Source organism: Phacochoerus africanus, chromosome 13 (assembly GCF_016906955.1).
Source record: "Phacochoerus africanus isolate WHEZ1 chromosome 13, ROS_Pafr_v1, whole genome shotgun sequence".
Taxonomy (NCBI): Eukaryota; Metazoa; Chordata; class Mammalia; order Artiodactyla; family Suidae; genus Phacochoerus; species Phacochoerus africanus.
Genome location: NC_062556.1, coordinates 32,676,769 through 32,699,833, shown reverse-complemented (window position 1 = coordinate 32,699,833; position 23,065 = coordinate 32,676,769). Strand labels below are relative to the sequence as shown.

The window sequence follows — 23,065 nt, the reverse complement described above, 5'->3', positions numbered from 1 at the left end:
GGGAAAAAAATCTCAGGAAAGAAAAAAAATTAATCTCCGGTTATCATCTCCAGTTATTATTTGGCTCTCCTTTCTCTGCAAGGTAGCATGACTCTCTGCTTTTAATTCTGTTCAATTCTTATGTCATCACATTCACAGTTGCTATTGATGGGTGGACTAGTTAGGCTCTAAATGGCTGAGATGGTAAAGTTTCCAGAGTGGGATAAGCACCAGAACAGGAGTCCGGAATCCTGATGTGCATTTGGCAGACCCTTAGCCTCACTCAACTTCAGTTTTCTTATTGTAAATTGAGATTTTTATTAGATGATTTTTTTTACTATCCATTTTATCCACTGGGGGAAAAAGAGTTGGAAGCTTTCAGAAATTCAGGTAATCATTGGATATATGAAGTTGATGTTTCTAGCATGAAATAAAATAGTCCTATGAATAGAAACACTATTTATTAAAACAGTTTAAAAATTAGGAATTTTGACACGCAGCAGAGAGTCCCAATTAATAGGTGTTCCAGATGTCAAAAGAGTTGTTCTGTTTAGTGTTTCATTTCCTGTTCTGCATTGACTTGTTGGTATATTGTCTTTTGATCGTTAACTTTTACTGTGTGACATATTCATGAAGCATTAAACTTGGGAGGGTTTTTAATTAGTAAGGTTAGATAGTTTACGATAAGCAATATTTCAGTTCCTATAAAGAATCTTCTCCACTAAGATGTTAATGCAGCCCTGCTCAAGTGTCAGGTGGCCCAACATAATTGTGAAGTAGTTGAGTTTAAAGTAAGATTCTCTAATAAGATTTAAACCACGGCATTTCCATTAATGAAAGGTTTCTTGCCTTCCCCTTTCACAGAATGGTTCTCTTAAGTACGTTCTTTTTTTTTTAACAGCACATTTGGTTAGCCTGCTAAAGGTAAGATGTTTTTTCAGGAGGCAGGCTGAAAGACATTGGAAATTATGATTTTATAAAAAGCCTGACTCTTAGACATTGGAAAGAAGGGGGAAGTGTTGCTCAAGTTCAATTATTAGGATTTTTGTTGGCCTTTGGGATTTCAGAATCCAGGTCAGCCCTCCTTTTCTTTTAGTAAGGTATACCTATAGGGATCCACAGCACAGGAAGATAAAGCACCATTTTATTAAGGTGGCTTTTGTCTGAATGTACTAAGTAGGACTCTGGTCTAAGTAAGTGGTTTGAGGCCAAGAATCCCATGCTATACTTTATCCAGGAACCAGCCACCCAGGTAGGGCAGCGAGCAAGTTGATGAGAGGGTCAGTTCCAGTGCTGGAAAATGTCAGGCTGTCTAACTGGTGGCAACTCTTGCAAAAGGAAGTCAAAGGTGAGAGGACTACGCTCTATGCCTAACCTTATAAAGTGTTCAAATAAGAGGAAGGCAGGAAGAGGAATTAGACATCCTTTTGTGTAAAAGTCCACTCTTGCTTCCTCAGTTACCATCTCTGGCTATAGAGTAGTTGACTCAGGCTACTGTATTTTTAGGAATTTGAGAGCTAGGCTATGACATTCAAGAAAATGGAAATGGGATTAGGCACTTTGAAACACTGAATTGCCCCCAAATTAAATTCCTTGTATAATTTGGAGAGAGCATCCAGAGGGAGGGGTAAAGGAGGACGAATTCTTGTGTAGCAGTGTTATCTGTGCCCTTAGATAAATGTAGTCAAACCATTGTGTATGTGTGGAGATATTGTGCAGTGAGTAAGTACCATCTTGGCCTCACCAGCTCTTGGGAAAGTGGCAGAAAATATGCATTTTATTTTATTTTTAAATCTTACTGGAGTATAGTTGACTTAAAATGTTGTATTAGTTTTAGGAATACAGCAAAGTGAATCACTTATACATGTACCTATATCCATTCTTTTTCCCCATATTGATTATTATAGACTATTGAGTAGATTTCCCTGTACTATATACAATAAGTCCTTATAAATTATGTTTTATGTATAGTAGTATCTATATGTTATTCCCAATCTCACATGATATTTGTCTTACCCTGTCTGACCTGCTTCACTTAGTATGATAATCTCTAGGTCTATCCATGCAGCTGCAAGTGGCAATATTTTTTTTTTTTATTTTTTTAACATCTGAGTTTTATATATATATATATATGCCACATCTTCTTTATCCATTTCTTTGTCGATAGTCATTTTGATTTCTTCTGTGTCTTGGCTATTGTAAATAGTGTTGCAATGAGCATTGCGGTGCATGTATCTTTTTTTTTTTTTTGTCTTTTTTGTCCTTTTAGGGCTGCACTCGTGGCATATGGAGGTTCCCAGGCTAGGGGTCTAATCTGAGCTGTAGAAGCCAGCCTATACCACAGCTCATGGCAACGTTGGATCCTTAACCCACTGAGTGAGGCCAGGGATTGAACCCCTCAACCTCATGGTTCCTAGTCAGATTCGTTTCTGCTGCACCACGATGGGAACTCCTTTTTTTGATTTAGAATTTTTTCTGGGTATATGCCCAGGAGTGGGATTGTTGGGTCATATGGTAGTTCTATATTTAGTTTATTAAGGAGCCTCCATACTGTTCTCCATAGTGGTTGCACCAATTTACATTCCCACCAGCAGTGTAGGGGGGTGTTTCCACACCCTCTACACCCTCTCTAGCATTTATTGTTTGTAGGTTTTTTGATGATGGTCACTCTGACTGGTGTGAGGTGATACCTCATTGTAGTTTTGATTTGCATTTCTCTAATAATTTGTGATGTTGAGCATGTTTTCATGTGCTTTTGGCTATCTGTCTTCTTTGAAGAAATGCCTGTTTAGATCTTCTGCCCAAGTTTTGGTTATTATTATTATTATTATTATTTTTTTTTAGGGCCACAGCTGTAGCATATGAAAGTTCCCAGGCTAGGAGTTGAATCACTGTGGCTGTCAGCCTACACCACAGCTATAGCAACACCAGATCTGAGCCACGTCTACAAACTACAACACAGCTCATGGTAATGCCAGATCCTTAACTCGCTGAACGGGGCCAGGGATTGAACCCACATGCTCATGGATACTAGTTGGGTTCATTACTGCTGAGCCAAAATAGGAACTCTGAGGTTTTTTTTTTTTTTTTATGTACAACTGTGTGAAATGTTTGTGTATCTTGGAGATTAATCACTTGTTGGTTGCTTCATTTGCAAAGATTTTCTCCCGTTCTGTGAGTTGTCTTTTCATTTTGTTTGTGGTTTCCCTTTGTCGGCAAAAGCTTCTAAGTTTAATTAGGTACCATTTGTTTGTTTATGTTTTTATTTTCATTAATCTAGGAGTAGATACCAAAAGATATTGCTGAGATTATGTCAAAGAGTGTTCTGCCTATGTTTCCCTCCAGGAGTTTTATAGCATTTGGCCTTATGTTTAGGTCTTTAATCCATTTTGAGTTTATTTTTGTGTATGATGTTAGAGAATGTTTTAATTTCCTTTTTTACATGTAACTGTCTGATTTTCCCAGGACTGCTTTTTGAAGAGGTTGTCTTTCTTCTATTGTATATTCTTGACTCTTTTTTCAAAGATTAGTCTACCATAGTTGCTTGGGTTTATCTTTCAGCTGTCTGTCTTGTTCCACTGATCTATATTTCTGTTTTTGTGACAGTACTACACTGTTTTGATGATTGCAGCTTTGTAGTATAGTCTGAAGCCAGAGATTCTGATTCTTTCAACTCCATTTTTCTTTCTCAAGATTACTTTGGCTGTTTGTAGTCTTTCGCAAATTCATACAAATTTTAAATTTTTTTGTTCCAGTTCTGCAAAGAATGTCATTGATAGTTTGATAGGGAATGCAATTGACTCTGTAGATTGCCTTGGGTAATATAGTCATTTTGACAATATTGAGTCTTCCAACCTAAGAGCATGGTTCTTTCTACCTATTTGTGTCATCTTTGATTTCTTTCATCAAGAGTCTTATGGTCTTCAGAGTATAGGTCTTTTGTCTCTTTAGACAGTTTTCTGATTTTTCATAGTTAATGTATAGGGATGCAAGAGCTTTTTTTGTATTAATTTTGTATTCTGCAACTTTACTGAATTCATTGATGAGCTCTAGTAGTTTTCTGATAGCATTTTTTAGGATTTTCTAGGTATAGTATGTCGTATAATCTGCAAACTGACAGTTTTACTTCTTTTCCAATTTGGATTTCTTTTATTGCTTTTTCTTCTTTGATTGCCATAACTAGGACTTTCAAAACTATATGAATAACAGTGGTGATAGTGGACATCCCTGTCTTGTTCCTGTTCTTAGCAGAAATGCTTTCAGTTTTTCATCAATGATGTTAGCTGTGGGTTTGTCATATATGCCCTTTTTGTGTTGAGGTAGGTTCCCTGTATATGCATTTTCTGGAGAGTTTTTTTTTTTTTTTTTGTCAAAAATGGGTGTTGGATTTTGTCAAAAGCTTTTTCAGCATCTATTGAGATGATTATATGGCTTTTATTTTTCTAGTCTTATGAATACTAGTTTTGATGTCTTATTTGTGTGTGGGTGATTTTCTACTTCTGTGTTTGCCTTTACTGGTGAGCTTTCCCATTTATATTTTTATTGTTTCTAATTGTGGTCTTTTCTTTTCCGCCTTTAATATTTTTAGTATTTGTGGTAAAGCTGGTTTGGTGGTGCTGATTCTCTTAGCCTTTGCTTGTCTGAAAAGCTTTTGATTTCTCCATCAAATCTGAATGAGAGCTTTGCTGGGTATAGTGTTCTTGGCTGTAGGTTTCCTCTTCAACACTTTAAATGTATTGTATGACTCCCTTCTAGCCTACAGAACTTCTGCTTAAAAATTAGCTGATAACCATATGTGGGTTCCCCTGTATGTTATTCATTGCTTTCCCTTCTCTGCTTTTCAATATTTTCTCTTTGTCTTTAATTTTGGTCAGCTTGATTAATATGTGTCTTGGAGTTATTCTATATAGTATTCATTGTGTTTCCTGGATTTGAATGACTGATTCCCATGTTAGGTAAGTTTTTGGCTATAATCTCTTCAAATATTGTCTTAGGCCCTTTATTTCTCTTTTCTCCTTCTGGGATACGTATGATGCAAATGTTCATACTTTTAATGTTGCCCCAGAGATCTCTTACACTGTCCTCATTTCTTTTCATTCATTTTTCTTTATTCTTTTCTGTGGCAGTGAGTTCTACTACTGTGTCTTCTAGGTTACTTACTCTTTCCGCCTCAGTTATTCTGCTTCAAGTTATTCTAGAATATCTTTCATTTCAGTTATTGTGTTGTTCATCTTTGTTCTTTAAATAATCTAGCTCTTTGTTAAACATTTCTTCTTGTAACTTCTTGATCTGTGTCTCTGTTCCTTTTTTGAGATCTTGGGTTATCCTATCATTACTCTGAATTTTTTTTTTTAAGGTAGATTCCCTATCTCCTCTTCATTTAGTTGTTTTTGTGGGTTTTTAATCTTGTTCCTTTGTCTGAAACATAGTTTTCTGTCCTCTCATTTTGTCAAACTTTCTTTGTTTGTTGTCTCCTTTCTGCAGGTTGCAAGATTTTAGTTCCTCTTGTTTCTGGTATTTGCCCCCTGGTGGGTGAGGTTAGTTCAGGTGGTTGTGCAGGCTTCCTGTTGGGAGGGACTGGTGCCTACCAACTGGTTGATGGAGCTGGCTCTTGTCCCGCTAATGGTCAGGACTGTGTCAAGGAGTGTGTTTAGAAGTATTTGTGAACTTGGTATGACCTTAGCAGCTTGGCTGGGTTTAATATTTTTTTGGCGCATGGGTTGTTTTTCATATGGATGCCTGCTACCTCTTTCCTCAGTGTATGCTAGCTCAGTCTGGTGGAAAGGGGCCCCAAAGAGGTCAGGTTCAATGAGTGCACCTGGACAGAACCCTTCCCAGTGCCCACAGAGGCTGGGGCCTGCATGTGGAAAAAGGTCGCACTGGTGCTTAGCGCCTCTGGTGCCTCAGTCTCTTCCTCAAACATTCCTGGTTGTGGGGCTCCATCCTTCAGTCCCAACAGGCTGCCTCTGTACAGCCTACTGCAGTTCTCTCCCTGGGTCTGTTCTCTAAGCCCCACATTCCAGCACCCGGCCTCCACCTGTATCGGTGGTGATAAACCTCAGGCTTGGCCTTGCAGGGCAGTGGCATGGACCATATGTGTAGATCTCATTCTGTCCCTCCTGCTACAGACTGGCTGCTTGGTTCTGATCCTCCAAAGCCCCTTTCCTGGCCCAGATGATCTCTCTGCTGGTAAGGGTTTTCCACCCAGTGCAGGAACCTCCTATCCCCTTCTTCCTCTTCCCCCAGGTGCTGAGCCCCACCTATTTCTTCTTCTTCTCTCTCTCTTTTTTTTCTTTTTTCTTTTTTTCCCCTTCATTCTACCCAGTTACATGGATATCCCGCTTGTCTTTTCAGGTGTTTGAGTTCTTCTGCCAATGTTTAGTAGGTGTCCTGTGAGGATTGTTCCATTTGTAAGTGTATTACTCATGTATTTGTGGAAGAGATGAGCTCCATGCCCTTCTTCTACTCTATCCTGTCTTCCATTATATGCATTTTAAATGATCCCAGCATACTCTGTTTTATGAATTTGGTGATAAATTAGATTTCTGTCTCTTCATTCAAAATATTTTTGACTGATTTATTTCTACATACATTTTTAAATCAAAACGTTATTTTTAAAAGAATGGTTTTGAAATCCAACCTTAATAAGAGTTCCTGTTTTTAAAATTGTTAATTTACATAACATAAAATTTTAGAATTTCAGTTATTTGGAAGCATACAGTTCTATGGCATCAAATACATTCACATTGCTGCACAGCCATCACCATCATCCATCTCTAAAACTTTTTCATCTTCTCCAACTGATACTTTATGCCCATTAAACACTAACTCTTCATTTTTTTTTTGTCTCCCCCAAGAAGATCAGTTTTTAAAACATTTCCCCATGCTCAGTATAACATGTATTCTACTAGCCCTTCCTTGACCCCTTCCCTATAGTGGGAGACATATATGGGACATTTGTGTTGGATCTAGGGGAGGAAATGTAGGGGAAAACAGGTGTGTACATGAGCCAGAGTTTTATATGGCTGTCTTGAATCTATACAATATGAGATCTCATGTGAAGCTACGCAAATATCAAAAGGCAAAATGGAGAAAAAAAAAAGGCAGTTTGAAATTCAGGTGCTTATGGGAGAGAAATTAGCACAAAGCAGTTGATTCTAGAAAAGACACCAGACTAATAATGAAGCTCTCTTTAGGTTGGGCAACTAGAGACCGAAGCGATGTGGAATACGGGCAGCATACTGGAAGACCGAGGAATAAAGAAAGATTCAGTACTGAAAAATTGGGGAAATAACTTGAATTTTAACTGAGCTATCAGAGGTAAAATTATAAAATCAGAGGGACAGGATAATGGCTTATCAAAAAGGCTGTATCATCTTCCCCATACTGGCTTAAACACACACACGCATATGCACATGCATGCATGCGCACACACACATACACTCTAAGGCTTTTTTTGATCAGAGATGACATATGTACCCCTTTTCCAAGGCAGTTCTAAACCCATAGTTGGATACAAGTCCAAGGTTTTAATGGTAGAGGTGGAGTACCAGAGTTTCATTTTTCTAACACTAAATTGTGAATCTGAAATTTTTTTGATGTTCTACACTGATTAATTTTTTGCAAAAATACAAAATGCTGAAGAATGTAAGCATGTTTTCATTGGATAGAATTATGTTTGTTTTAAAATTCTGCTTCTTAAACCTGAAATTCTTTCTCAATATTTTGTTATAATGGTCATTTTTATGTTTGATCACATTTATTCTGCCAAGGTTTACATAACTGCTCAGGCCATTTTGATGAAACTCTGTGTTATATTTTGCCTGCACACTGATACACTAGGGATGATCTGCTCCCTATTTAATATGGGATTGCTTTTTATCTGTTAGTTAATATAATTTATTGTTACTTTTTCTATTCCCAGGTTGCTTAGCACTGTGTGTACAAATACTAATAAGTTGGCTTATTAAGTCTTTCCATTCTTCAGCATGCTAGATATCCTGAATTACCTGTGTCCTCATTTGGATTTAATCCTTCTTTTAAATTAGGAATGTACACTGAGTTCTTATTCTTTTTATAATAGGTTTTTTTTTCCCCTTCAGTAGATTCTCCCGTGTATGCATTAGCATGTCGTGCATTAACTTTCAGTCTTTGCTTTGTAATTTCTTTTAGCAGAGATATATTTTTACTTTCTAATATCATCAGAGGATATATGAGAGTAGGTTGGACTGGCAAAAACAATAGTTAGAAAAATTATTTTTTATGAATACACACAGTATTTCATGACTAGGAAACAGCAACATTCAGAAAAAATTCATAGGGAGCAGGTGCCTGAAAGATTCCTTGTAGTGGGGAGATTTTGAAGATACATAGTAACAAATTTAGGGATTTTTTTTTTTTTGTAAGAAGTTATGATGGGCCAGGAAAGATCATGTGATGGTAGACCTCAGTTTTCTTGTACTGGGGTATTTAACTTTTCCCTAATTCCTTTTACTTTCTTCCTATATACCTGTGGTTTATTCAATCAAAACTTATCTCAATTATAACTAATTTAATTAAAACTATTAACTCTAAGATGTACATGGTAAATAGGCTTAACTGTCTTGGGGCTGTTTTTCTCCCCAGTGCATAGCTCATTTAAAAAGTTGTTGAATATGTGATTTTTAAGTGTCTTGATATTTTATTCGGTTTGAAATCCTACTTTTATGCAAAGTCTTTGGTCATGAAGGGGTGTTTACACACAAGGGAACCTGAAGAAAGTGGTTCTTTTAGTTTGTAGCGATAATACTTTTGAGATGAACAAAATTGCTAGTTTTCTGTGATTGCAATACCTCTTAGAGATCAAGTAGTTTTTTATAACATGTCTTGATCGGTTTGTGTTTTCCTATAGGAAAAGAGATGAGGAAAACAAATACTTGTACTTCATGTATGTAGAAATCACTATCATTTTGAAGCGTTTGTTTGAAGTTTTTTATAAAATATATTCTCAATGCCTTAATAATCCTTTTGTACCTGTATTAATGGTTAACAACAGCAACAACAACAAAATCTGGCGATAGCCCTAATTAAAGGCTTATCGAATAATGAAATCCTTCTCCCTTATCCATGTAGGACTTGAGTAGTAGAGAAAAGTCCTTCAAGATTATTTGTTTTATGACCTTGCCTTCTAATCACATAAAGAGAAATACGCATTTTTTTTGCTATGCTTTTGATGATTGCTGTGGTTGAAATAATGTATTTTTCTTTAGTGCTTTACATTTTATTTAGTGCTTCAGCTGCTCTTCTTATATGTTATATAATTCTTAGTCTTGAATTGCCAAACAGACATCTTTTTGCTAGTAAAATGCTCTGATTAGTTATGGCAGTTGTATATTAATATTTGAATAGAAAAATAACCTGTTTCTCCTCTGTTTACTTTCTTTGTAGTTAGGTACATAGCCATTTATTTATGTGCCTAGAAATATTAAAACTGGCTTTGACAGATCAGATATGACTAAAGCTATTCATACAATTATGGTTTTCAATGCCAAAGCATTTACTTTGATATTTTGCCAAGGGGATATTACGAACTTAAAAAATACTAATTTATTCCAAGTTTTCGCTTTCTTCTGTGTAGTCTGTACCTTCTGCCTTCTAGCTGCCTAAATCTTCTTTGAAACCATGTCATCCTATTGCAACCACCAAAGTAGTAACTCTAAGAAATCTTTTCTTTTCTCAGCCCTGAGACTCCCAGGTCCACAGAATGTAGTTGAATATCCGAACCTTGTCCTAAGGGAGCATCCGATGAGAGTAGTGACAGGTGAATTCCTGACTTTCCCTTTGGAATTCCAGTTTTTTCTCATAGCTTTGAATTCTGCTCATTGTATTCAGGAGACCAAGCATTTCTCTTCTTTCCCCAGGTCCACACACCACCTCACTTATTCTCCCAGGGAACATGTGCAGCAAGGGAAAATTCTATAACCTGTAAAGATGAACCTTAGAGAGTTACCTTTCTCTTATGTGCTTGATCCAAGACTGCTTTCCTCCTGTAAATTTGCCCTGCCCCAGGGCTGCTCCAGACCTGTGGTGTGGTGGTCAGGGTTCTTGTTTGGGACCTGGTCACAGCAGAGCCCTTTGTGTGCCCTTGGGCAAGTAACTCATTTTCCGAGCTTAGGTTTCCTCATTGATAGAATGAGGTGGTTAAATGTCATATTCAAAGGCTCTATGCTTCTAAATTTTCTACCTTATAAATTTTGACACTCTTTATTGGCCTTGTAGAACCTCAATAATTAGAAAGCAAGGAAGAAAAACAATCACAATTATGCAAATTATTTCTAAATTATAGCTCTCTCCCCACCCCCACCTTTTATCCTATTTGAAGGGTCGTGGTAGGCCCCAGTTTTCATTTCCTAATTATATGATTTATGTTTGCTTTATTTCTGTAATTGAGATGATTTTTATTGGCTTCTTTCAGTGTCACAGAGAATGGTCATTTAATCAGGTATACTTCCTTTTATTCTCTGAAGGCTAGTGTTATTATACTCCAATGAACCAAAGGTAATTTATTTTAAACATATAACAGAAAATTTAATAGCATTTATGTTAAATGAGAACCTGAAAAAAACGCTTAGTACTTTAAAAAAATGATATCCTAAGATACATTTAACCAGGAAGCACTACCAAAAATAGAATAAAAAAATTATTAGTAGCATTTACTGATATAAAATACTCAACTATAGAAAGAGAGAACTTATTACGTTTTTGTGCCTCTGCTAGCTACTTATACATTTAGAACTCTATATTCTAGGGTTTTTTGTTTCTCTTTTTTTCATTGGTTAAGTAATGTACTATAAAATTTATGTGGAATCTTATTCCTAAAAAAGTCACATTTTTAATCATTCTGATTAGAACACAACAGAAAATGAACTGGAATAGGATGTAGAACCACATACCATGGAACTATGGTTTTTTAATGGAAAATTTCGTATGAAAGAAAAAGATTTTGAAAGAGGATTTTTAATATAATTTTGCTGCTATTTTTGAAACTTTGAAAATAGAAAAAGAATAAAGAGAAAATGTAATTAAAAAAGACTTTTTCAGTTCATGGCTCTCGGCAACATGGAAAGTTTTGTCATCTTTGACTTCATTCTGATATAAAACCCTTATAAAATGCGGCATATGCTGTGTTAGTGGTCAGAACCATTCTTGAGCAGTATTAATCTTCTCTTGGAAAAATGCAGCCTTACTCAACATCTCTAGGAAGTAAGATTAAATACAGACTTCTAATGGCAAGAAAGCGAGCTCACAAGTTATAGATGGCACTAATAATCTGACTTTATGATTCATCTTATACTTGAGAAAAGCCAGTCTTTTAGTGAAAGTGTATTGGTACTGGGTTTAGAAGAGGAGCTGCATCAGTGGCTGGGATGAGACTAAAATTCATTCTCCTCTGGTCTCCAGAACTGTGGTCATGGTCACATACTCTGATTCTTTTTCCATGTTGCTGTCACTGCAGGGGGTGGGGAGGGTTAGAGGAAAATGATTATGATTTCACTTCATTCTCACAGGTCCTACATTCTAACTGGTCCCGGTGTTCCCAGTCAGAGATGAGGGATGTAGGCTACAGTAGGCTCAGTGACTGGTCCTTGGTGGGGTGGAGTGGGGTGGGAGTGGGGTAGGAGTGGGGATACAGAACCTGGTGTTGAGATTCCAAGCCTGGATTTCCTGCAGAACCCTTTCCTCTCTTCTGGCTGGTATTCCACAGAGATACTGTCAGCATGGGTAACTGAAATAGGATTTTATATAACAATTTCCTTTCCACTGAATAGCCTCCTTTATTCTTATTCCTCTTTAATACATCTTATTGTCGCCAACATATATATCCTGCTTTATCAATGATCTTTATATAAACATTTTCACTGGTTTTACTCTGATTTGTGGTAGTCCATTATCTGGCTGTCTTTGTTTTTTCCCCAGGAGTACTTTTCATTATTTTTCAGTTTGAAAGATTTTATCCAAATCAATCTACTTGGATAATAGACTTATTATCTGGATTCATATCAGCATAAACATATTTCCACCTTGATTTTTGTTTTGAATCCTTTTGTTTTCTGTCTTAGAAAACTCTGCTTCTTTCTATCCCTTTACCTGTATTCTGCTCACTATTTCAATTCTATCTTTTCTCAACCATCCTTTGACTATATGGTAGCAGAGAAGAGAGGAAAAAAAACATGATTTTATTGAATTATGGGTATGGTAATATGTTAAACTCAGTAAGAGACATTAAACATTTTTATAAAAAATTGAATTGGGAGTTCCCATTGTGGCACAGTGAAAATGAATCTGACTAGTATCCATAAGGATGCGGGTTTGATCCCTGGCCTCCCTCAGTGGGTCGGGGATCCCTCGTTGCTGTGCTGTGGCATAGGCCTGCAGCTGTATCTCTGATTCTACCCCTAGCCTGGGAACTTCCCTGTGCCATGGGTGCAGCCATAAAGAAAAAAAAAAAAATGGATAGAACTGTTTAAATTTGCTTCAGTCTTTGATTTGCGAGTTGACGTGATCAAGATTTCACAACTAGTGGAAAGAATATTAGGGTCAAAGTGTAGTGATCCTCATTCTCTTATCAGATCTGTTGCTGAGAGATTCTTACCCTCAGCATTATTTTTCTCATGATGATGATAGTAGTTACAGAAATAGTATGACTCTTATGAGAATTGTATAAGGAAGTACAGCAGAAAGTGTTCAATCCAGTGCCTAGAAGATGTTTAGTCAAGTTATTGAAAATTTAAATTTCTTTGACTTTTTTCTTTTTGTAGATTAGAAAATGTTTCAAAATGTAACAAAAATACTGTTGAGAAATAAACTGTTTTTTTTTTTTTTTTAAATTAGAATCATCCCTTTTCTTGGGTATAAAGATAGGAAAATAAAATATATACATTTTCTAAAAAGTAAAAGATTGCTATATGGGTTAGGTTGGTTAGGAAAGGCAGTCCACTAATGTAATTTTTATTACCCCTCATCTGAAAATTTTAACTAATTTAAAAAGACAAGGAAAAGGTTTAAATTTTAGGAATACAGAGACAAATTCATCAGTATTTGCTGACATCTGGAGAACCTATGACAGTCAGTAAAATAATTACTAAGACTGATACCTGTGTCTCCTTTCTAGGTCTCTCCTCTGTTCGTCTAGCTGCCTCTTGTACATGACCATTTAGATATGTAATAGCTCCTCAAACTGAAGGTGTTTAAAACTGGACTAAATTAGAAGTGTTCCACATTCGTTGCTGAATTGAATAAATAACACCATCATCATCTGCCTGGTTGCTTCAGCTGTAGTATCCCCTTCTTTCTCCTTTAGGTTGCAGGTACATACATACACACATGCGCGCGCACACACACACACACACACACACACACACACACACACACACGTATACATACAAGAAACATTTACTGAGCTTCTCTGTTCTAGGCTTTGTGCTAAGTATACAATGGTGAACAACGTTCCTGCCTCTGAAGACTTGCTTTGTAATGGGGGAAGAGAGACAATATCAAATTTATGATATGTGAGGAGTAAGTGCTTTGGAAGAGAAAAAAGGGCAGAGTGATGATAATAGGGAATACTGGGTAGATGTGGGGTTCTATTGTTTATAAGGCAGTAAGGGAAGTAAACCTTTTCTATAAAGGTTTAACAAGAGTCTTCTGCTGCACTGTGTTGAAGAGACTGCAGTTGGTTAAGTTTGGAAATAGGAAGACTAGTTAATAAGTGATTGTGATCAATGTGAGAAAGGATGATAGCCACAAGCAGAGGAGTGTAGTAGCCAGGGTGAGGAGTGCTTATTTTAGAGTTAGAATTGAGGGGATTCACTGATGGATTAGATGTAAGTTTGGGTTAATAGGAAGAAGGATGACTTTTGCCGCTCTTTAAATTCACCTTCAGTAGGTTTATTTTTTTCTAAAATTCACTTCTTTTGATGTCTCTCATACTTAAACCTTCAGTGGCTCTGTGTTGCTCCAAGGATAAAAGCCAGAATTGTTTTTGTGGCTTAAAAAGTCTTGCCTGGGGAATACCCTGGTGGTGCAGTGTGTTAAGGATACAGTGTTGTCACTGCTGTGTCAAGGGTTTGATCCCTATCCGCTGGAATTTTTGCATGCCACGGGTGCGGCCCAAAAAAGTCTTATATGATCTGGTGCCTGATAAATTTCTGATGTCATTTATTTCCACCCAATATTCTCTGCTCTACTTCTTCTTCTTTCTGTGCCCTTCAAGTTCTTGCAGAACCTGAAACGCTATCCTATTATCTGTGTCCTTCCTTCCCCTACCCTAAAACTTTCTCATCTGCCTAACTCCTCTTCTCTTTCTAGGTTTTACTTAAATATCACTCATTCCATGAAAACTGTCCCTGACAAGGATGAGTTAATCTTCTTTGGTTCTTTCCCAAACACTGTCACTATATATATTATAATGGCTATGTACTTTGCAATTACCTTGATTGGTCCTTAAGTTCTTTGAGGCCAAGATGTCTCCATTTTATTTAGCACAGTATCTGTATTATCTAGCATAGTGTCTTAGTTGGTGCTTAGTAAATATTTCTTATTTGAAAGAATAAATATGTAAAGTGACTGATTATAAAGCATATATGCAAAATGCAGCAAAGTTTCTACATTCCAGTAACTAGATACAAAGTATACTGGGGAAAGGTAGAATTAACCAATAAGCCTGGAAACCTAGAAGTGTAATAGACATAGTTAGGAAACCTAATATTAACAGTAAACAAACAAGATGCCTATGCAGAATGTGCTGTGTTAAGTTGAAAAATTATAGACACGTCATGTTCATGATTAGGAAGTTTGGAAATTGTCAACATATCAAATTTCCCTGTATCTGTTTACAACTGCCTGGCAATTCAAATACAATTCAAATGGATTTTATTTTTGGAACTTTGAAATTTCTCTAAGGTTCATATGGAAAAATAAATGAGAAAAGTGGAAAAAGTTTAAAAAAGAGAGAAAAACAATATGAACAGCCAATTAATAAGGTGTATTCTAAATCCTACAGTGCTTAAGACAGAATGATTATAGCACAAGAGTGGTACATAAAAAAATGGAGCAGAATTAGAAGCCCAGATAAACAAGTACAAATAAAAGTGTAATGTAAAATCAGTTGAGAAGGATGGTTGATTTTTCCTAAAACTATAATTAGTTAATAAATATTTTGAAAAGTATAAAATTTGATCCCTATTTCATACTTTGTATCAAAACATGTAGTTATAATTAATTTCTTGTATTAAAAGAATGTAATTATAATGTGCTATCTTATATATGAACATGTTTTTTGAAGTTATTTTTCCTCAACATTAGTGATTTATTTGTTCATATCTAACCAAAGAATTTGCTCTATTCTTTGTTATATAGGTACTAATTTTGTAAAGATTACTGACATTCATCAGAAGTGCTGTTCCATACGCAAAGGAGAGGAAAGATAACAGGATGACTTTACTGGTTACAGCTGTTAACCTTGACCATGTACTGTGCTGTAACTGTAGTTCATGTATTGTTGTTTAGCTTGATATTTTTATTTACTTAATTTTTTCACAAGGATAGAGAGGTTAAATACATTTGCTGATTTTTAAAAGCTTAGATAAAATAAGTTGAGTATCAAAATTGGAATATTTTTCAAAGATTTTGAAAACAAATTGTAATTCTACTCTTCTAGTTTTATATGAGCTATATTTTTAAATAAACAAGATGTATCAAACATAAAACAGCTCTGGGTTGTCTTTGTTCAGAGCTCTTAGAGCTTACTTCTTAACCTATGCTAAGTATAAGTACATTAATTTTTATAACTGTGTACTGAACACTATTCAAATGAGCTAACTATACTTACTCTTCACCCCGTGGTACTGATTTCCATAGTGCACATCAGCTTTATTCTTGTTCTTTCTGTTAGACCTTTAAATATTTATTCTTAGTAGTTTTTCTAGAAAAAGAGCCTCCAGTCCCTGTCTGAAATAGTTTAGGTCTTGGGATACCTGTTATTCTCTTATTTTTATAACAATATGATTTAAATGATTTTTATCTTTTTTAGATTCTTTGATGACAAAGTTCATGTCCTGTCTTTTGGCGATTGAGTGCCTTATTGCCCTTAACATGGATCTATCCTTGGTTTTACAGAGAAAAGAGAAGAGGAAGATTTTGATGAGAAGAAAGCTATTAAGAAAAAAATTAAAGAACTTAAATTTCTGGATTCTAAAGTTGCCCAGAACCTTTGTAAGTATTAGATTTCAATACTATTAAATTAGCAAAATATACCACTGAACACACTGGTTCCTTTAATTACTTCATTTTCTTTATGACTTATTTTTCACTTTATGTTAATATTATTATTATAATTATTATTATTATTATTATTTTCTTTTTATGACCACATTCACAACATATGGAAGTTCCCAGATTAGGGGCTGAGGGGAAGCTGCAGTTGCGGCCTATGCCACATCCACAGCAACACCGAATCCTAGCTGCATCTGTGACCTACGCTGTGGCTTGCTGTAACGCCAGATCCTTAACACACTGAATGAGCCCAGGGATTGAACCCACATCCTCACAGAGAAAACATTGGGTCCTTAATCCACAGAGCTTCTGTGGGAACTTCAATATTATTATTAGTAGTAGTAATAAATTCAAAGATAATATTCCTTTAGGTAAATTATGAGTTAAATTCTTCAAAAGATTAATGCATATTAGAAGTGAAAAAACTAAGAAAAGGTTTAGAATGGAAACATATTTCTGTAACTGAAAAGAGAGCTACTTTTAGAGTCTTTCTTTCCAGTATAACAATAAAGAATTAAGGAATTTAGGTGATGAAATCATATTTTGAAAAAAAATGATAGTGGATCATTTCCTTTATACCTCTGAATCTCTATTATTTGTGACACTTGATCACACACAAAGGAGGTTGGAAGATTAATGGGAATAAGGGTGATGAGTAAAATGAATTCCATTATCCCATCTGAGCAGTTCAAAGCCTTTCCTCAAAAGTACTGACTGGAAATATTTTAGATTTAATTACTGTTACAGGAGCTAAATACTTAGTATTGAATTGTCTTCCTGACTGAATTACGGTGAGAGAAGAGAGAAAATAGTTTTGCTTCTAACTCATTTCTAACTACATCTTAAAAGCATCAAAGATAGTTCTATTTAGAACTGAGATAATGTGATCTCAATATTTTTCTGATGCTACAAGAGGGATAAAATGTGGAGAATCTAGAGGCATGAAGAGCTAACATGGCTTTTAGTCTGCCTTTCAATTATTACATGCCTCAAGTGAGCTTTTAGCAAGTATTGGGACAAAATAATTCTTGGTAACAGGATCAAGATTCATGTTATTGAAAAAAGAGGGAGTTAAGATAGAGCGGTGTGCACAGAAGGCCAAGTTGACCTTCCTTTTAGGAAAGCTTTGGAACCCTCTTCCTTTCCTACTCACCATGGCAGAGGTTTATCTCTTTTCTGCATTGTAGGCCTGACAAAATCCCCAGGGATAGTGTGCAGATGTTAGTGCTATTGGAGAATATACAGTTTTCTATTTCTGGGCAGAAGTGGATTGTATATCCTGCCTCTTTCAAGTTAGGTGTTGCCTAAGGTGACTTGCTTGGGCCAATGAGAATATCAGTGGAGATGAGGTAACCTGTGGGTGGAAGCATTCATTCTTGGTGGGAGCAGCTCCAGTGCTCCCCTCTGCCCAGACCCAGAGTGCTGTTCATCATCCTCACATGAGGATCTCAAGTAAGAGAGCCTGTCCTCTTGATATGTGATGGACATGTAGTCTGAATTAGAAATATATTTTTATGGGGGGGAGTTTAGACCAATGAAACTTGGGGGTGTGTTACAGATACTTCAGGGAATTTCCCTCTTAAAGGAACATTTATCTCTGTTGAAAGCAAAGATAATGTCAAAAAATTCTGTTCTCTGTCATTTGAAAGATGATTTTTGTCTTGAAAAATGTTTATAACCCGCATTGCATATTGCCTGGTTAGGAGTCCTGAAGAAATAGCATTTTGAATTTAATTATTTTTAGGTGGGGGAGAGCTTAAATAGCCATCTCAAGGCTGAGTAATTGACTTGAATAGGGTTCTTTAGTATTTTTTATATATTACAGATATGTGTTAAATAGGATTTCAAATTTAATTGTAATAGTTTATGTGCTAGTTCTGTATTTGGCTCTTTAACCTTTACTACAGCCTCGCCATGTAGATAGTAGTGTTGACATTGCAAATAGGGAATCTGATGGGTGTGGCAGTTCCGTGACTTGAAAAGGATTACTCCTTTTGAAAACGGCCAATAGGTACAGGGTATATTTATTCCTGTTGAGAGATAACAAAATTATATTATCATAGAGAAGGATCCTGTTTGTAAGCTTGAGGACATATATCCATTCATTTAATGTGCTTTATAACAGTAAAAGGTCCAGGATTTATACCAGGTCGTATTATGATGTAATCCATCTCTGATTGTTCTTATCTTCTCTTATTGTAATAAGTGTTATGATTTAAGCTTTAAGAAGGCCTATAAACTTTGCTGTAATTATAGTCTGATTTACAGCTAGTTTTTGTCTATGAAATTCAGAGTCTTCTGAGACACTGAGTTCAGAGAAGAGCCTTGTGTTGGTGACAAGACTCTATCTTATCATGTAGAAATCTAAGATACTTTCTCTTAGATTTTGCTTAACTGAAATAATCCTTAGAGCTTTGAAGAAAGGATATAAAGTTCACAGATTTATTTATCTATTTATTTAAAAGTCAGTTAGGTTCCCTGTATTTTCAGTTTACGAAGATTTTGGCAGACTCTGGGCTCAGCATAAAGGATAGCATTGTATCCCTTCTAGGATCAAGAGATGGCTCAGTTTTACAAGGTTCATGTGCTTTACCAGTTTTTTTTTTTTTTTTTTTTAAGGGTCTCATGTGCAGCATATGGAAGTTGTCAGGCTAGGGGTCGAATTGGAGCTGAAGCTGCCGGCCTAATAAGTTCCCTTGCAGAAAACATATGTGACTGGTTCCAGAGTCTGCACACTTTACCCTCCTTCGCTGAACTCAAAGCTTCCCACTGGGATCAATATAGTCACATTTTGAAGGATGTGATGCATGTTAGTACAAAGATTCAGGTTAATGGGTCTTTTGGAGGCTTTAGATGAGTATCTCATATTATTCTCAGTAAGTTAAAAATTTTTTTTTAAATGGTCTATGTTTGTCTTCCAATTTGTGTTTTATGCATGAGACAATTTTCAACTCTTTCATAATTGTTTTGCCTTTAGTTATAGCAATTGTTTTCCCAAAAGCTTATTCATAAACTATAAAAATACATAGTTCAATCTTTATAAATATATCTGTCTGATGTATATTATACTTTTATTCTAGTTATGGAATAATACCTGTACGTATTGGATAAATTAGAAATATAGAACAGAGTTAAGGCATAAATTGTGTCCATCTGCAAAGTAGATTTTTCTATTAACATTTAATTTTTTCTTTAATGTATTGTTTGTTAAACTTGTATTATTAATTATACATATTATGTTATTTGTTTATACAATTACATAATTGCGTGAGATCATACTTTTTTTTTTTTATCTGCAAAGTTAGGGTGTCCCCAAGACTATCTCTCCTTCCGATACCATTTGCTAGTTTGGGTCCCCAAGACCACATTTAAGTTTGATAATTTGTTAGGAATCACATGATTGACCGGAAGCTGTTTTACTCATGCTTATAGTTTATTAAGCAAAATGGTATAGATTAAAATCAGCCAAGGGAAGAGGCACATGGAGCAGAGTCCAGGAGAGTGGTAAGCATTAAGTTCACAGTTTTCTTCTCCCATCAGAGCCATGGACAGTACTAACTTCTCCCAGCAACAATGTGTGACGATACTCACAGATTATTGCCAATCAGGGATTGCTCAACCCAGCCTTGGTGTTCAGTTTTTACTGGATCTTGGTTATGGCTGAACCCCCTATATGGCTGATCTTAGTTTCTAGCCCTTCCACAGTTTAAGCTAATACTAGTGACCCAAAGCCCATGTATCACATTGATAGCAGACTGTCTGGTGTGGCCCAGTGCCCCCAGTAAAGAAAGGCACTCTTAGCAGGCAGGACATTCCAAGGGCTTAGAGTGTGCCTCAAGGGAGACAGACCTCACTTGGGTAAACTTAACCCTTTATCACACAGTGTTTCCCCTCACCCATGCATTTGTTTTATATCATTCATTTAATTTTTTAAAATATTTTATTATAATATATTACAAGTGAGAGAATATATAAAATGCGTGCTGTATAAATCACTCATGCCTAAAGAAATGGAACATTACTGGTACTTAGAGACTTATATGTTACCCTATCTAATTTTATCCCCTTTCTTGTGAGACGTAACCTCATCCTGAATCTTGGATTAAATATTCCCTTCCATTTCTTTATAGTTAAATAATGATGTTCATGTTCCCAAACAATAAGTTGTTGGTTTTGACTAACATTGAGCTTTGCATATATAAAATTATACCATGTTAATGCATCCAGCTATAGGATATTCATTTTCATTGCAGTTCAGTATAACATTCTTTGAACGTTATACTTTATTCATTCAATTCTTGATTGACATTTGGGTTGTTTCCTGTTTTTGGTGATACTAAGGGTGTGGCATCCTATGGTTCTCAGGCTAAAGGCCATCCATTGCCTGTTTTTTCTTTTTGTTTTGGCAACACACAGGGCTTATGGAAGTTCTCAGGTCAGGGATCAACCCGAGCCATTCCAGTGACAATGCTAGATTCTTAACCACTAGGCCAACCAGGGAATTGCATTGCCAGTTTCTTTAAACAGGTTTTATTGGAACTTAGCCTGGGCATTCTTTTACATATGTCTGTAACTGCTTTTGTGCTGCAGTAGCAGAGCTGAGTAGTTGTGACAGATTGTATAGGTCACAAAACCTAAAATATTTATTATGTTGCCATTTCCAAAAAAAAAAAAAATATTTGGTAACCTTCACCTGTTCTGCATTTATATCAATTTAGTCTTCTGTTATCAAAGGTGAGTGTTCCTACTTTACAACCTCTCTGGTGCTTGGTGTTATAATATTTAGCATTTGTTCAGCCTCCTTATTCTGTTGATTTGTCTTTCTAATTTTGGAAAATGACATTTTCTTTTTTTTTTTTTTTTTTTTTTAGGGCCGCACCCGCGGCATATGGAAGTTCCCAGGCTAGGGGTGCAATCAGAGCTGTAGCTACGGGCCTACGCCAGGGCCACAGCAACATGGGATCCGAGCTGTGTCTGCGACGTACACCATAGCTCAGGGAAACGCCAGATCCTTAACCCACTGAGCAAGGTCAGGGATCGAACCCATGTCCTCATGAATGCTGGTTGGGTTCATTAACTGCTGAGCCATGATGGGAACTCTGACATTTTCTTTTAAATATACTTCTGTGTGTGTGTGTGTGTGTGTGTGTGTGTGTGTCTGTGTCTGTGTCTGTGCCTGTGTGTGTGATTTCCTTTCGGAACTCCAAGAAGACATTTGCAGGTATTCTTACTCATATTCTATGTCTTATAACCTAGTATTTTTCTATCCCTCTGGCTTTCTGTTTCAGATAGTGTCTCTGCCTATGTCACCAATTTTCTCATTATCTGATGTTGAATCCTAATGTTGACTGTTCAATTTCAGTAGCTTAATATATATATTTTTATTTTGAAAGTTTCTTTTTCTCCCACAAATCTTCTTGTTTCTTTTTAGTAATGTTCTTTTCTTTCCTATCTAGTGTTTCAGTGTTTCAAATTTTTCTTTCATTTCTTTTTTTTTATTTTTTAATTTTTTTAATTTTTTTTGTCTTTTTGCCATTTCTTGGGCCGCTCACGCGGCATATGGAGGTTCCCAGGCTAGGGGTCGAATCGGAGCTGTAGCCACTGGCCTACGCCAGAGCCACAGCAACGCGGGATCCAAGCCATGTCTGCAACCTACACCACAGCTCACGGCAACGCGGGATCGTTAACCCACTGAGCAAGGGCAGGGGCCGAACCCGCAACCTCATGGTTCCTAGTCGGATTCCTTAACCACTGCGCCACGACGGGAACTCCTCTTTCATTTCTTTAAACAATTATTTTAAGGATTTCTACTTTCATTTCTTTCAGGAAGTGGGTTTAAGATTAAGGTAAAATACAACTTCTTAAAGGTATTTCAAGGCTGTGTCTCCACTTTGCCATTCCTCCTGAAATATAACACTATAATTTCTTTCTCTCTCAATTGCTTCTTATGCCTCAGGGTAATTCTCTCCTTTTAATTTTTCCATTTAATGTTATAACCTTTTCTATATTTTGTTATTATGTTCATGTATTAAGTTTCCTGAATGGCATCTATTATTTCTCACACAGAATTTTAAAGATTCTGATTAATCTTATTAACCTTTCTAAATTTGCAATCCAGATAACATCTTAACAATTTGCCTTCTCAATTTTCCTACTTCTGATGTTTTACATATTACATTTGTTTTAATTTTTATTATTCTTTTGAATTTTCATACCTTTTTCTCATTTTTGTATTCGGACCTCATCGTATACTGAATGACAAGAAGGAAAGTCCTCTGAATTTTGAGGCAATTTTATCACTCTACTTTCCTTGCTTTTTTGCTGTTTCCAGGACTTTGACATTTGTGTTTTCTTTTTACGTTGTCAGATTTCAATCTTTCACATTTTTCATTGATTTTTTATGATTAAGAACTTTTTCTCTAACCATAAAATGTGTTAATTTGCCATTTTAATTTCTGTGAGTATTCCTTTTTCTTAATAGAACTAATCCTACAGTCATATGTAATTTGTTTTATATATGATAAAATATATATATTTATATATGGTTATCTCTTCAGGAACATATAATTATTATATTTTGTGCTTTCTAGTGTCTACTATAGGTTTATCCTTTTGTAATTCCACTAATCCCTATATAGTACGGTATCATTTAGCTCCTTTGTTCCATCATGCTCTTGGGATATTAATGATTATAACTTATAGCACTCTTATCCCACATTTATGATTGTTTGAGTTCAGAAATGTGTGAATGAAGCTGATGAGAAGAACACAGATG

At 35.9% G+C, this 23,065-nt stretch overlaps 1 protein-coding gene across 2 annotated transcripts in view; it reads left to right on the top strand.

The window, feature by feature from the left end:
- Window positions 1-23,065, top strand: part of DIAPH3 (diaphanous related formin 3) — a 503,501-nt gene that overhangs the window by 220,140 nt on the left and 260,296 nt on the right. For both annotated transcript variants that reach the window (XM_047756273.1, XM_047756272.1), the window contains one exon: window positions 16,135-16,230. In XM_047756273.1, coding sequence (XP_047612229.1) covers window positions 16,135-16,230 — 96 coding nt within the window. The remainder of the gene's footprint in view (window positions 1-16,134; window positions 16,231-23,065) is intronic.